General features: G+C 39.7%; 1 protein-coding gene across 1 annotated transcript in view; it reads right to left on the reverse strand.

Annotated features, from left to right (window-relative positions):
- GRAMD1C (GRAM domain containing 1C) overlaps positions 1 to 569 on the reverse strand; it is a 71503-nt gene extending 70934 nt beyond the window's left edge. Inside the window, 1 exon segment of the mRNA XM_054700593.1 lies at positions 543 to 569. Coding sequence (XP_054556568.1) covers positions 543 to 569 — 27 coding nt within the window.
- Positions 570 to 16389: the final 15820 nt, after the last annotated feature.

Genomic DNA, 16389 nt, shown 5'->3' on the forward strand with positions numbered 1-16389 from the left:
AGGGTAGTGTTCAGATAGGAGGGCACCCTACAACAAAAGTAGGCTCCCCTCTAAAGATTCCTAAGTTCTTCGTTTTATCAAATCAGGTAGTGGACAAAACTACTTGAAACCAAAAACTTGGCTAACAGCACAGTGATGGAAACCATCTAGAGTCTGGGCTCCTTTTTATCAAAGACTGATAGCTACGGGAAGGGATGAGAGTGGATAAACGTGATAGATACAGGGTCAGTCTCCCGACAATGGAGCCTGATTGCACCTGCTTGCGCTGGGACGTGGGGACCTGGACGTTTCGAGACCAAATTCCAACACCCCCAGCTCACAGAGAGGCAGAGGCTCCAAACACCGCCCGGGTGGGAAAAGGCTCGCAGGAAGCACAGGAGACCGTCTCCCCGGTAACAACTTTCCAAGTTACTTCTAGGAGCGCCAAGGAAAGGGAAGGGAGGGATTTATTAGCATTGACCTGAGAGAGTGCAAACCACCGTGGTGAGGAAGTTTGTCAGGCAAGCCATCGCTCGGGAACCCGCCCCGGCCAGACCGCTTACCTGCCTGACAGCGGGAGCGGCCTCCATCGCGGCTCCCTCCCGCGGAAGCGCGCGCGCCCCCCGGAGGGCTGGGAGCGGCCGGGCGCGACCCCGCGCGTCTCTCCCGCGCCGAGCGCCCTCCGAGGGCCACCTGAGCTCCTGCTGGGGCGCCTTGCTCCCTCTGGCGGCAGTTGAGGATGCCAGCCTTTGAGTAACCACAGTTTTTTTTTTTTTTTTTTTGGTCTGGAGACCTGTCTTTACTGGGGATCCGCAATAGCCCTTGTCCTTACGCGTTTCCCAACCTGAAACTCTTGTGCCAGCCTTGAAAAGACTCAAGCGCAAGTCACTCCTCTCAAAGCAACCCCCTTTGCAATACATACTCTACTACAATGTGCAAAAAAGTAAATTGAGCTGTAGATTTCAAATAAGGGGTTGAAGTTACTGTCAAAAAGTTATTGACGTTGGGCCTCCCTGGTGGCGCAAGGGGTTAAGATGCAACCTATGTAGCTGTCCACAGCTACTACAGCACGAATTCGATTCCCGGTGGGCCGGGATCGGGGCCTACCAACATGGCACAGCAGACCTCTCCTGACTCGCCCACTGCTCCCCTCAGCAGTGTATCTCAGTCGGTCTGCCTGTTCTGTTCCCCACTCTGTCTCTGGTGAATCCTTTCACCATTGCCCCCCCACCTCTGGCCTAAACCCAGCTCTTGTGTGCATAAATAAATAAATCTTTTTTTTTAAAAAAAGTTATTGATGTTGCAGATGCTGGTTCCCAAGAAAACAGCTGTAAGAAGACATTCTTGAACAATTGGGAAGCTTGATCATGCAATGTATATTAGAGTTGATATTATGGAGTAATTGATGATTCGTGGAGTGATTTGTTGATATTTATGGATAATTAATACTCTGTGGTTCTGTAGGAGGATGTCCTTATTAGATTTGTGCTTAAATGATTCTATCAACTCAAACTTCAGTAAGTTATTTTAAAAAGGGCCTCCCTGGTGGCACAAGGGGTTAAGCACTGCACTATGAAGCAATCCGCAGCCTCTGCAGCATGAGTTCTATCCCCGGCCAGCCAGAGAGAAACCCACATGGTGCAGCAGACCTCTCCTGTCTCCCCTGCTGCGCCCCTCAGCAGTGTATTTCAGTCAGTCTGCCTGTTCTGTTCCCAGCTTTGTCTCTGGTGAATTCTCTCACCCCCTCACCCCTACATCTCTGGCCTGTACCCCAGCTCTTGTATGCATAAATAATCTTTTTTTTTAAAGTTATTTTAAAAATAGAAGGCTTCACTATGGAGGCTGGAGGGGAAGCAAACATTGTTTAAAAATGAACAATCATATAAAAAATATATATCAAAAATATATTTTAAAAAAAGGAGGCTTCATAGATAAAATGAACAATGGACACGAGTAGACCATCCCATTGGCTGGACAAAACAAATGGTTTTCCCTGAAGGGAAAATTGTCTGGGGCTTGAATTTTGGCTCTCCAATGTATTGGCACAGCACCTAATCCCTCCTTGCCTGATTCCTCATTTATTACAGAGGGAGAGCAACACTATTGTATGGGACTACTTGGGCTACCATGAAAAGAATACCACAGATGAGGCGTCTTGAGCAACAGAAATTTGTTTTCTCATAGTTCTGGAGGCTAGAAGTCCAAGATCAATCAAGGTTCTAGCTGATTTGGTTTCTGAGGAAAATTTTTCCTCCTGGCTTGTACATGATACTTTCTTTCTCTGTCCTCACATGGCATGCTCTGTGATGTCTCTGCTCCTGTTGGATCAGGACTCCAACTTTATGAATTCAATTAACTTTAATTACTTCCTTATCCCTAATACAGTCACATTGGGGGTTAGGGCTTCCACATAGTAATTTAGAGGGGATCCATTCAGTCCATAACAAGTAATAATGGACTCAAACATGATTATCTGTATAAATATAAAATAGCACAACCTCTAGCAATGAATAATTTTTCAATTAATGTTTGCTCTTTTTAATATATGGTAGCCAAAGAACTGCATATTTTAAATGAGTACCATTGTTATATCCCAACTGTGTGATGGTATAAATTGGTACTTAATAAGTCCTTTTCTGGAAAGCTACACTGAAGAAACAGTCTTTCACTCACCAGAACATTCTCAGTAGCATTTTTAATACTTGTGAAGTAATAGAAAGTAAACATCAAAAAAATAAGATGTAAAAGATATTAAGTAAATTATAGTATATTTGCTCAGTGAAAACTTATGAAGTCATTATATGACTCAGATAGATTTCTGAGGAGCCTGCTCTTTAAAAGTCACAATACTTGGTTTTAGCAGAATTTAAATTATAGAAACAAAGATAAGCATCTATATAAAATATAAGATTTAGGTTTATTACAGGACTAAACTTGAATGCATGCTAATTTATTTCTGTTTTATCATTCATAAAACTGTGCTATATTCATGAACTGTGACATGTCTTAATATTGATGTCTCTGTACCACTGTATTGAAATAAAAAGATTTAAAGTGGATTGTAATCATTAATACAATAGACACACATTGAGACCCTCTTACGGGCCAGTTACTTCTGAGAGCTGGGGATACATAAATAAAATAGATGAAAATTCAATCTTCATCAAGTATATATTCCAAAATGAGAAGGCAGATGATAGGTAAAATTATATATTATCAAATGGTGATAATAACTGAGGAGACAAACAAAGCAGGGAAATAACAGGAAGATTTTGAATAAGAAAGTGATGGGTTCACTGAAAAGGTGATGTTCTCTCACACATAAAGACACAAGTGAAGAAGGGACGACCCCACAGGGATATGTGGGATAAGGGTTTTCTTATCCCAGATGTGGGATACTGGAGCTCAAAGTTCTGGGAGTTTGATGTGTAACCTTACATTGGATTCTTAACCAGAAAAGAAATTTGTTATTAAAAAAAACATTATTAGTAATAAAAAATACAAAAAATAAAAAGAAATTATGGAGACAACAGGAAAACTGAACAAAGTCTGCAGACTAGAGTATAGCATTTATTCAAAATGTTTTAAATTTACTATTTGATTACTGTGCTATGTTTATGTATGAGAATATCCTTGTTTTATGAAACATACTGATATATATTATTTAGGTTTCAATGATGTATTTAGGTTTAACTCACTCCCAAATTATTCAGAAAAAGAAATTATACACAGAGAGAGAATAATATAACAAAGCAAACATGGAAATGTTTGGGGAATCTAGTAAAGGCTATCAGCCTTTGTACTGTTCTTGTAACTAAAAATTATTAGAACCAGTCAGAAAAATAAACAAAGGGAATCCAGTTGCACTAGTCTGGGTGCGTTTTGCACTTGCAAAGTACAAGCACAAAACGAACAGAATTGGATTTAGAGTTGATTTTCCCTTGGTGTATATAGTGAAGCAAGAGAGGAGCAGGGGAGAGCAATGCATGTGCAAATATGTCACACTTACAATTGTCCTTGGAGTACAAGCGAGGTAAGAAGCAAAGTAAATTTGCAGGAAGGTGGAGGACAATGAAAATGTAGGGTGAAAGGTATGCAAATCTGGGACCTCCCTGGTGGCCAATGGGTTACTCTCACTGCTATCATGCTATTCCCACTGGGACATGAGTTTGATCACATTCAGCGAGCTAACCCACATATGACCCAGCAGACTTCTCCTGTCTCACCCGTTGCTCCCCGCAGCAGTGTGTTTCAGTGGATCCGTCTGTTCTGCTCCCCACTATGTCTCGGGTGAATTATCTCACTCCAGCACCAAGTTCTTCCATGCATAAATAAACCTTTGAAAAAAAAAGTTTACAAATCTGGTTGGGGGTGAAGAGTTGCTGATGATAGAGATGACAAGTTGGAAAGATGCTTGAATATGGACAAGTTGTAACTATCATGACGAGTGTTTTGATATAAGCAAGAGGGTGGCAGCTGACTAGCGTGGTAGGTAAGGTCATTAACAAAATAAGAAGCCATGCATGGGCCTCCTCTGGTGGCACAGGCGGTTGAGTGCAGCGCTGTGAAGCTGTCCTGCGGACAGCCTCTGCAGCACCGGTTCAATCCTGGCCAGCCAGCAAGGGTCCCACATGACGCAGCAGACCTCTCCTGTCTTGCCCGCTGCTCCCCTCAGCAGTGTATTTCAGTCAGTCTGCCTGTTGTGTTCCCCGCTCTGTCTCTGGTGAATCCTCTCATCCTCCTGCGCATCTGGCCTGTACCCCGGTTCTTTTATAAATAAATAAATCTTTAAAAAAAAAAAAAGCCAAGCATTTAAGAAAAATCTTAGAGGATACTGAATGCTATGTCTAAATGCACCCCCTTAAACCCCACTCACATGTTAAGGCCTAAACCCCAAAGGTGGTAGTGATTGAGAAGTGCTCGCCTCAAGGGTGGAGCCCTCTGACCCCCATTTTTGCTAAATATCTAATCTCTGGGCCAGCTGCTCAACTATGGCGAGCCCTGTGCTTGGTAGGCCTCCCTCACTTCCCTGCCCACTGACTTCCCTAGTAAGGATTCTTGAAATGCTCAGGGACCCTGACTCCAAATCATGACCCATGGACTCGGCTGAGTTTCTTTCCTCCTGGAAGTCGTCATCTCCTAGTGGCAACGCCACCCTTTGCTTACACAGGAATATCCGTGCTTGCTACTAAGCTATTCTTTCCCTTTTTTTCCCCACCTGAGGAATATTTAATTAAGAATATTTGTGTCATGAGTCTATAAATTAAAACAAGGGATCAATGAACCCAAAAATTAGAGTAATGTTTACTTTTTGGGGTAAGAAGATGGATGCATTGGAGGAGGGACAAACAGTGCATTTCTATGTCCCTGAATAGTCTACCTAATCTAAGTAATGGGTACATACATATTTATGTTTTTTTAATTGTTCTCGTAAATGTTATATATCCTTCTGTATGCATGGCACATTTTCTAGTATTTTAAGTAAATAAGACATTACTTAATTAACAAAAGTAATCCTTTTATTTAATTGTTGCTCATTGAATATAGGATTGACATAGTGTAGTTTTTATAAGATTCAAGTGACTGGAATATATTTTTAACCTAAGTGGAAGGAGCCAATAAAGAAGAGGTTAAAGCTACAGAAAGGGGTAATATTTTCTGGAAGAGGAGAATGAGACAAAACAAACTTTAGAAACCAATAAGAGCTAAGGATACATGTCAGGTAACATTGGGGTAAAAAGGGAGAAGTGTAAGCTGAGAGAGTTCTTAATCATTTGCTAAAGGTATTGGGTTTCTAGATTCAGGTTTCATTAAACTATGAATTATTTAAATGGGCCCTGAATCAATTTCTGAAATGGGGTGCCTTATGTTATCCAAAGTAGCACTATAGGCTATGGTGTTCAATAAATAATCATATCTAAATGTGACAGGCCATCTCTCTTATCCCTCTCCTATCCCTTTGCCTTAATGGCATCTATTAACCTCACAGTTTTAGCACTGCTATATTAAAAATGTTCTTCTCTTACAAATATATACATAAAACTTTTCTAATAGACTATTGATAGTGTAATTAAATTTAGAGATAATCAGACAAGTTGAGATAATGTTTTCCTTCATATTATATTCTTTCTGAAAATTAGGCATATTTAGAAATACATTATTTTATTGAATCTAACAGGCCACTGGGGTTTTTTATTTGTTTGTTTGTTTGTTTTTGTTTTTTAGAAATCTCTCTAGTAATGGGTCTCCCTGGTGACCTGGGTTTAAGTCTCAGCACTACCACCACGACAGCTCTGGGCAGCCTGAGGTCCATCCCCAGCCAGGGACCTGACCCACATGGCGCAGCAGACCTCTCCTGTCTGCCTGCTGCTCCCCTCAGCAGTGTATTTCAGTCAGTCTGCCTGTTCTGCTCCCCACTTGGTCTCTGGTGAATCCTCTCACCCCACCCCCACCTCTGGCCTGTAACTCAGTTCTTGTATGCATAAATAAATAAATCTTTTTTTAAAAAAAGAAGTCTCTAGTGAGATCATTAGCAATTTAACAGTTGTTATTCTTGAATAAGTGTTAATTCTGACTACTAAAGATAAATGAATTGTGTTCATTGTGATTAGAACCGATGCTAAAAATATATAAACTGTAAAATATGTAGTACTTTTTGTGTAACTCTGTTAGTTGAAAAATAAAGAAAAAAATACACTAATATCAGTATCTTATCTTAGACCACATCATGTTGCAATTAAAAATAAGCACAATTCCTGGAAAATAGCCTCTATATGGGATTCAGATCCTAGAACAGAAGATGATGGTTAGAATATGCTCCACAGGTTTAATGGCAGGAACTGGGGAGGTCATCATGGACTAGGACATGGAACATGTGTTGAGAATAAAAACAGCCTCCCTGGGGAAACAAAGGATTAAGATGCAACCTATGAAGCTATCCGCAGCCTCTGCAGCACGAGCTCCCTGGCCAGGCTACCAACATGGCACAGCAGACCTCTCCTGTTTCGCCTGCTGCTCCCCTCAGCAGTGTATTTCAGTCAATCTGCCTGTTCTGTTCCCTGCTCTGTCTCTGGTGAATCCTCTCACCCACCACGCCTCTGACCTGTACCCCAGTTCTTGTATGCATAAATAAATAAATCTTTTTAAAAAAAAGAGAGAGAGAATAAAAACAAACTTGGATGTCTGAAGATCATTCATCCACTTTACAGTAGAGAGATGCTTACAATTATGTGAAAGAAATAAACTTCAATCTTATTTTACTTACATTACTTTGGGGGGCCTCCCTGGTGGCGCAAGGGGTTAAGTGTCTGCACTATGAAGCTATCAGCAGCCACTGTAATATGAGTTTGATCCCCACCCAGGGAGCTACCCACATGGTGCAGCAGATCTTTCCTGTCTTGCCCACTGCTCCCCTCAGCAGTGTTTTTCAGTCAGTCTGCCTGTTCTGCTCCCCACTCTCTCTCTGGTTAATCCCCTTACCTCCCTGCATCTCTGGCCTACACCACAGCTCTTGTATGCATAAATAAATAAATCTCTTTTAAAAATACATTACTGGGCCTCCCTGGTGGAGCAGGCTGTTGAGTGCCACACTGTGAAACTGTCTGCAACCTCTGAGTGAGGGTTCGATCCCAGCCTGCTGATGAGAATCCCACATGATGAAGCAGACCTCTCCTGTCTCGCCTGCTGCTCCCCTCAGCAGTGTATTTCGTCAGTCTGCCTGTTCTGTTCCCCCCGGCCCCCCCCCCCCCCGTCTCTGGTGAATCCTCTCACCCTCTTGCACATCTGGCCTGTACCCCGGTTCTTGTATAAATAAATAAATTTTTAAAATAAAAAATACATTACTTTAGATTTCTGTCATTCACACTGAACTTAATTCTGACTAAAATAGGTAGGTAGTTTTATCATCCCTATTTTATAGATGAGAAAATTGAGAGGTTAAATTGATAGCCCAATGTCAGACAGCTAGTAAGTAATAGAGCTGGGATTGGAAACTGGACAGACTAATTTAAGAGCTTAAGCTCTTACCCAGTGTGACATTTTGTTCCTGATATTAGATAAGGGGAGTCTGCTGGAAAAGGAGCAGCTGATGACTGCTGGTAGTAGTTGGTGCAGTTTGCAGGGGATAGTGGGGGTAGTAACGACAACTATATTTTTAAGTTCTAGAAAGAAATACATATATACATATAGTCAGTTAGACATATCACGTAGCTATAATTCAGTAATTATTTTTCAAGAGCAAGTGGTCTTTCTTCTTGCTCCTATCAAATTTATGGAATAAGTTGTGGGCTAAGTTATTGAGTAAATATAACTAAGAAATTTTCAATACATAACATTTAAATCAATATTGTTTATTCCGCAACCCAATTTGCTGTAAAATGAAAGCATATTTTCCCTTCTGCTGAATATATAGACTTAATACACTGTGTTACTGTTTACAAAGTTTCTAAGAGATAAATTTAATCTTCTCATTAAAATAAATTTTGAGGATATCCTATCAATGATTCTTGTTTATGACATAGCCCACTTTTTTTTTTTTTAAATAGGGAAAGAATTGTAACTGAAGTTATGACCTAATGAATGGAAGTCTCAAATAAGTTGGTCACAGAATTTGGGGTAAAGTATAAGCAATGTGGTACATGCAAAAATCCCTTTGGGAAGCTCAAGAGACAACACAAAGAAATAAAATAGCTATAGAAATATATTTGCAAGCAGCAGACCTCTCCTGTCTTACCCGCTGCTCCTTTTAGCAGTGTATTTCAATAAATTCTCCTTTTCTGTTCTCAAAAAAATATATATGTGTATGTATATATAAATATATATAATAATTGCAATTGTGTTATTTGAGCAGCTTTACATATACAATTTAATTATAGTTATCACAAAAAAGCATAGTACAAGTGAACTCTCAAATTTACATGGCAATAGTTTAATCAAATATCAACAGATGTTGCTATACATTTGAAACAGGGTCTTGTCAGTGTATTCTATTTTATTTATTTAAATTTTAATTTTCCCTTTTTACTAGATAACAGTCATAAGATTGAAATGTCAACAAATTTGTTTACTATTTTTTAATTAGTCACTTCATGAAGATTTTTGCATTTGATGATGAGTTTCTAAATGAAATCAGGTCAAGATAAGGTTGATATTCTTTTAAAAATACGAAGTAAGTACTTATATTTCAACAGGCACTAAAACTATCAGCCCATCTTTTCACTTAAAGGGTTGTAAGTTACAATTTCTGTTTTGAAGACTACTGTCATGATTTTTGGTACATATTCTTTTTTTTTTTTTTTTTTATTTATTTATTTAAGATTTATTATTTATTTATTTGTACAAGCACTGGGTACAGTCAGAAGCGTGGGAGGGTGAGAGAATTCACCAGAGCCAGAGCGGGGAGCAGAGCAGGCAGAAGGACCGAAGGACACTGCTGAGGGGAGCAGCGGGCGGCAGGAGAGGTCTGCGCGCCATGTGGGACCCTCCTCCGGTGGCCTGGGGGCAGCCGGGGATCGAACCGGCGCTGCAGAGGCTGCGGGCAGCTTCGCAACCCAGCGCTCAACCGCTGCGCCACCGGGGAGGCCCGGTACATATTCTTATTGACTGTAATTTTCTGTACTTAACATATCTCTTTAAAAATGGCTAATTAAAATACTTATGAGTTTGGCATCCTTACCAGGAAAATCCTTGAAATTTTGGATATGAATTATGTGTTTGCCTCTATACATTAAAATGTGTACTATTCATCTGTCTCCTAAAATCATCTTATAGACACACACAACAGTAGTGTGGGGATCCCCCATCAAGGAAATCCATGTCATCCCCCAGCCAGGATTGTAGTCAGCAGACAACTGTCAGCTGTCAGTTCTTTTTAGATGTGCAGATGCTGAGAGCCACCTGATTATAGGTCACAGCCTCATAGAGGACACTGAATCTGGCTGGAGTCTGAAGGTTTGTGGTAATAGGCCTGGCCAAATCAGCCTCACACATGTTAACTCTGATGAGCAATATTTGCTCCAGGCTTCCCCATAGGAGTAACAAGGCCTTACAGATTTTTAGTTTCATTTTGATCTCCTGTATGTCCTATCCTTCTTGCCCCCAACTTCCTTTCTCAAGTGTTGATCCCTAAAGATCACCTTGTACCCCCCTCTCCATCTCAGCATCTGTTTACCAAAACCCAACTTGCAACACCATGTTTGAGGAAATGCTAACACTGCCCTAAATTTTATTTATTTATATTTTTTGGACAAGTGTCAAAAGGAGGTCTTTAAAAGACTTGAAAATGAAGCATGCAATTTAAAAATAAAGACCATGTATATGATTTTGTGTTTAAAACAATTTGACTTTTATAAAAAGTGTCCAAATATTAGTACAATTTTTTTAAAGATACATTTTTAAAATATTTTTTCTTTCTTTTTTTAATTTTGCATAGAAGAATTGGGGTGTAGGCCAGAGGTGCCGGGGGTAAGAAGATTCACCAGAGACAGAGTGGGGAACAGAACAGGTGGATCTAAGGGGAGCAGCAGGCGAGACCAGAGAGGTCTGCTTTGCCACATGTTGAAGAATGGAACTCAAGCCTTAGCAGTGATAGTGCTGAGACTTAACCCTTAGGCCACCAGGGAGACCCTTAGTACTTACAATTTTATTTTATTTTTTTAAAAAGATTTATTTTTTATTTATACAATAGTTTAATTGGGGTACAGGCCAGAGACGCAGCAGGGTGAGAGGATTCACCAGAGACAGAGTGGGGAGCAGAACAGGCAGACTGACCAAAAGCACTACTGAGGGGAGCAGCGGTGCGACAGGAAAGTTCTGCCAAGCCATCTGGGATTATCCCTAGCCCGCCAGGAATCAAACCTGCACTGCAGAGGCTGCAGACAGCGTCACAGTGCTGTGCTCACCACTGCACCACAGGGGAGGCCCAGTACTTACTATTTTAAGCCATCAAGTAAATGTCTAGTTATCTGGGAGTTGTAATAATATAAGAGTTATTCAGATAATGATTTAAAATCACATAAAAATTATCTTAACGGATTAAAGAAAAAGGAATTTGGAATCTTGGGACAAATGCTGTTTTTGAAAAATGGAATTAAATTATCTTTTTATAATTATATTCACAAACAGCCTATGTATGATAGAATTCAAATATGTTGCAGAATTTTGATTCCTTTTAAAACTTTTCTACTTGTAAGAACTGGACACATTTTACTGAGTACTGGTCCGCTCAGTAAATACCTGAAACACTGTAACAGAATCCTGTTTGAAATCCATAGTATAAAAATAATTAGCCCTAAATTTCATGATTTAGGGAAACTCTGTTTCACTAGACTTTTCTGAATCTAAGTTAGTCAGAATAGATGTGAATCAGTAGAGCACTGTCCAGGGTCACTGTAAAGGGATCTAAGCACAGAATAAAGATCTTATATCCCCAAACTTGCCCCTATGCTAAGAATTATGTGGCATATTTGTTAAATTGATTTCTAAGCCCTTTCCCTAGGATATAATATAGATTTCAATTCATCTGGTTTGGTACAGATCCTGGGAATCCGAATTATTAACCATATGTTAACATACGTGCCATATGTCTTTTTATATTCAGACAAGTTTTGGAAACAGCTAATTAAAACATGTATAGTTATTTGAAACATCAAACATACTTTTAATAGCCATCCATTGCTGCTTTGAAGGCTGTGATATGTATTCATAGAGATCTGAACACATATTTGTATGTGCTGGCTATAGCACTATTAATGTGCCAACAGCTTCTACATTGTATGTCTGTGTGGTCTAGTTAGCGTCACTCTGTTCCAAGAACAGATTATTCCCCATATCCTGATCAGCTGTCTCACAAAGTAAGTTATTGGTTGCAGAGAACTGAGAGTTCCTGAATTGAAAAATTCAAATCATGAAAAATGTTATCTTATTGTTAGGAAAAATCTAAAAGCATTTAAAAACCACTACTATACAATTTCATGGTGTAAAATTACGTTAAATAAATAGAAATCCCTAAGTGTAATCATGACTTTTGGGTAAACTTAAGTATAACTTACATATAGAAAAATGCTTGAATCATGTGTGTGAATTTTTATAAAAAATGAACATATCATGTAAGAACTGATGTTAAGAACCAAAATATTGGGCTTCCCTTGTGGCGCAAGGGTTTAAGTCTCAGCACTATGAAGCTATCAGCAGCCACTGCGGCATGAGTTCAATCCCAGGCCAGGGAAAAGCAGACCGCTCCTGTTTCTCCTGCTGCTCCCCTCAGCAGTGTATCTCAGTAGATTCACCCGTTCTGCTCCCCTCCCTGTCTCTGGTGAATTCTCTCACCACCCTCCCACCTTTGGCCTACACCCCAGCTCTTGTACGCATAAATAAATAAATCTTAAAAATAAAGAACCAAAATATTAACAATACCCCAGAAGCCCCCAAATACCAGCCTTCTATTGTCAACACACATTTCCCCACCATGTAAAGCTGCTGTCCTCACTTCATATACCACACTAGCTTTATGCTTTTAAATTCTATGTAAGTGGAGTAGTACAACACATATTATTTTGCTTGATTTCTTCTACTAAACATTGTGAGATCCATGCAGGTTGTTGCATTAACTCTCATTTCTGTATAGTATTTCATTATGTAAATATACTACAATTTACTTATCCTTCCAAACTACCACTTAGGTAATTTTCAGTTTGGGACTACTACAAGTAGTGCTGCTATGAACATTTTGGTTTGTTTTTGGTAGACATATATGTATGTATATGCATTGTGTATAGATAGTCCTACAGAATGGGTTCCTGTGCCATTATGTAGCAGAATCCCCTCCATTTTGCAAAAAATTAAAGAAACCTTCCTATCTTAACTAACAAACAGGAATATCGTGACCTAGTGGTCTTGCTACCTAAAACACCTCTTCAAAAGACAACAAGAGAGGGTGTCTCTGGTGGCGCAACGGGTTAAGTCTCAACACAGTGGAGCAATCGTAGCCACTGCTGCACAAGTTCCTGCAGTACCCGCAGCATTAGTTCGATACCTGGCCAGGGAGCTAACCCACAAGGCACAACAGACTTCTCCTGTCTCATCCACTGCTCCCCTCAGCAGTGTATTTCAGTCAATCTGCCTATTCTTTTTTTTTTTTTTTTTTAAACATTTATTTATTTTATTTATTTATACAAGCACTGGGTACAGTCGGAATCGCGGGAGGGTGAGAGAATTCACCAGAGCCAGAGCGGGGAGCAGAGCAGGCAGAAGGACCGAAGTACACTGCTGAGGGGAGCAGCGGGCGGCAGGAGAGGTCTGCGCGCCATGTGGGACCCTCCTCTGGTGGCCGGGGAGCAGCTGGGGATCGAACCGGCACTGCAGAGGCTGCGGGCAGCTTCGCAACCCAGCGCTCAACCGCTGCGCCACGGGGGAGGCCCAATCTGCCTATTCTGTTCCCCACTCTGTCTCAGGTGAATCTCTCACCTTCCCTCACCGCCCCCTCCCCCCACCTCTGGCCTATACCCCAGCTCTTGTATGCATAAATAAATAAAACAAATCTTTTTTAAAAAAGCAAAAGACAATGAAAGAGGACCGCTGACCACAGTCATCCAAAAAATAAGTGAGGGGCAATCAAGACCCTAAACTGAATTACCATACTAATTCTTTTTCCTTCTTTTAATTTCTAGCTACTCTTTTCTCTTCCTCCAATAGATCTTTTGAAAAAATCTACCATAAGATTCCTCCTAATTGTTACCTCCTTATTGCTGCCCAAGGGGAAACTTTGTGGGTAGTATCATAATTGTTCCCTTGAGTAGCACAAAATTATGCTTTCATCAAAATGTATCACTTCCTCACCAACACTGGGTACTGTGTCCTGTTTTAGTTTTTCTAGTGACTATGAAAAGGTGTCGTATTATAATTTTAATATGCATTTCCCTATTGACTAGAAGCTAAGCATGTTTTTCAAATATGGCCATTTTTCAAGATGCCTGTTCACATCTTAAATACACACATCTTAATCACACATCTTAATAGTTAAATAACTATTAAGATCTTTGACATTTTTGTTTTTACTTGCAGTTCTTTATATTCTGGAGACATGTCCTTTGTGAGACATTTATTATTGATATTCTTGTTCTTCCCCTATTTAAAGACTTCTATGTAATTTTGGTGAAAATGGTTATTTCTAGAATCACCTTCCTAAATTCTGTTTATCTTTTCCCTTCTTAAAATGAGCAAGTTATCACATGCTCATGACCACTTTGTCTAGTCATTTCTACCCTACTTTTTCTCTGGTCATTTTATCTGACTTAGTCAATATTTCTTGGTTCTGTCTGAAAAGTATACACATGTGAACTATACACAGAATGATCAGGTGCTGTTAAAAAGGAGACAGGTCCAAAGTTAAATTACTTGTGCTAAGTCCCAGGGCATCAAACCAATTTAGCAACTAAGTTAACTTCGTTTCAACCTCTCCCAGCAGTGGAATTTTTAACCAATCAGTCTGGAATTTCCTGATCAGCACTAGTCAGATAATCTGCCAGCCTGATAGGGAGCCCCTGGCTTCGCCTAAGGGAAGGTAAGCTGACCTGAAACAATCCTTTCTTTAGCTAAAAACCACCGAGTCCTACCCTCTTTAGGTTCATAAGAAATCTTCCATTGTGTACAACTCCTCTGGAGTGCCTTTCTACTTGCTAAACAGGGCATTGCTCAATTCATGAAGTTTAATAGAATGGATTGGATCCTCAAATTTATCAGATTATATTTGTTTTTTTAACAGTGCAGATACACTAGAAATCTGGAGGACTAAATTCTATACTAAGTAGCTGTAAATTAGTTAGCCTTGATGGACTTCAATTTCCTTTTCAGAGTGGAATAATCAAAATATCCCATGGGCCTCCCAAGTGGAACAGCAGCTTGAACGCAGAGCTGCAAAGTTATCTGCAACTTCTGCAGCGAGGGTATGATCCCCAGCCAGCCAGGGAGATACCCACATGGCGCAGCAGACCTCTCCTGTCTAGCCCGCTGCTCCCCTCAGCAGTGCTTTCGGTCAGTCTGCCTGTTCTGCTCCCCACTCTGTCTCTGGTGAATCCTCTCACCCTCCTGCGCCTCTGGCCTATACGCCAGCTCTTGTATAAATAAAATAAATCTTAAAAAAAAAAAAAAATTCCTTAATCTAGGAAACTGCATTACTTTCAGGAGCATTAAACCCCATAACCATAATTGGTGTATTCTCTACTGTTAAAAACAAAACAAACCCCCTCCCCCCAAATCTATTTTAAAGTCTCCAGCTCCTTTTACATGTGTCTTCTTCCTTGTAGTGTGATCTTTCAATTGACTGAATAGTCATTTTTTCTTGGGTACTTTAGAAGCCCTGAAGCAGTTGCTAGTAGTCTCCCCCATAAAACTTGTCATGACTGCTGTATCAGAGCATACCAGGTGGACCTCAACTATCCACACTTCAATCTCTTGGCAAAGGATTTTCTGTGGCCACCAGTGCCCAATATATCTATTTGCATATGCTGAACATTGACTCTCCCAGCCTTTTTGGAATAGCCTTCAAAGTTTGATTGGCAGGAGTTAGTTATCAATCACTGATGAAGTAACTCTAATTCCCTTGTATCCTAGATGGAAAACCAAGTACATGATCTTCACTTGCTTCCAGAACTCTCCAGCAGGATTTGTGCTCAATAGTCCAGAGGGATTTTGGGGCTTCCTTCAATTCCATCTCCATTTTCTACCCTCCCTGGTGTTTCCTAGGCTCATGTTCCAAATAAATTATCTGCACTCAAACACTTGTCTCAGAGTCAACTTTTGGGGGAACTCAAAATAAGAGGAAACTCTTAGAGCAACTTCAGTGGCATTTTGTCACACCCTACTTGGGAAAGTAAGTTCTTTCTTGTACTATTATATTGTAACAATATATTAAAAATAATAGCCTAAAAACAATAATCGGATATTACCAAGTTGACTAAAAATTACCCAAACATCCTATAGTGATTAAGATCTCCTGTGAATTTTTAAGTATTTCTTTTTATAAACTTGACTGATAGTAATATAGAGTTGTTCATCCCAAAGTACTTCTTTATTTTTTGGAGATTGTTAAACATACATTTAAGTAAATAAATATTCTCTCTGTAACATGTTGCCATCTTGGATCTTAAATAATTTAACTTGAAAAATCATGAGTTACAAGGCTTTAGTTCATTTGTCAAAAACAGAGATGGGTATGACTCACTTATCTCCTTTAACTTAGAAGCATAATTTTGGAAATCATTTGATTTTTCCATTTAAGGTAATATTTAGAATGGCATGAGATTCTGTGTACTATATTTTCCAATCATAGTGTTTATCATTATAAATGTTTTACAATCTACAATGAAGACCATTGTTCAATTACATAATTTTTAGTGACAATTTATAAAGAATGGG

Source organism: Talpa occidentalis, unplaced genomic scaffold, assembly GCF_014898055.3.
Source record: "Talpa occidentalis isolate TD23 unplaced genomic scaffold, MPIMG_talOcc4v2.1 talOcc4.4, whole genome shotgun sequence".
In the NCBI taxonomy this organism is placed as follows: Eukaryota; Metazoa; Chordata; class Mammalia; order Eulipotyphla; family Talpidae; genus Talpa; species Talpa occidentalis.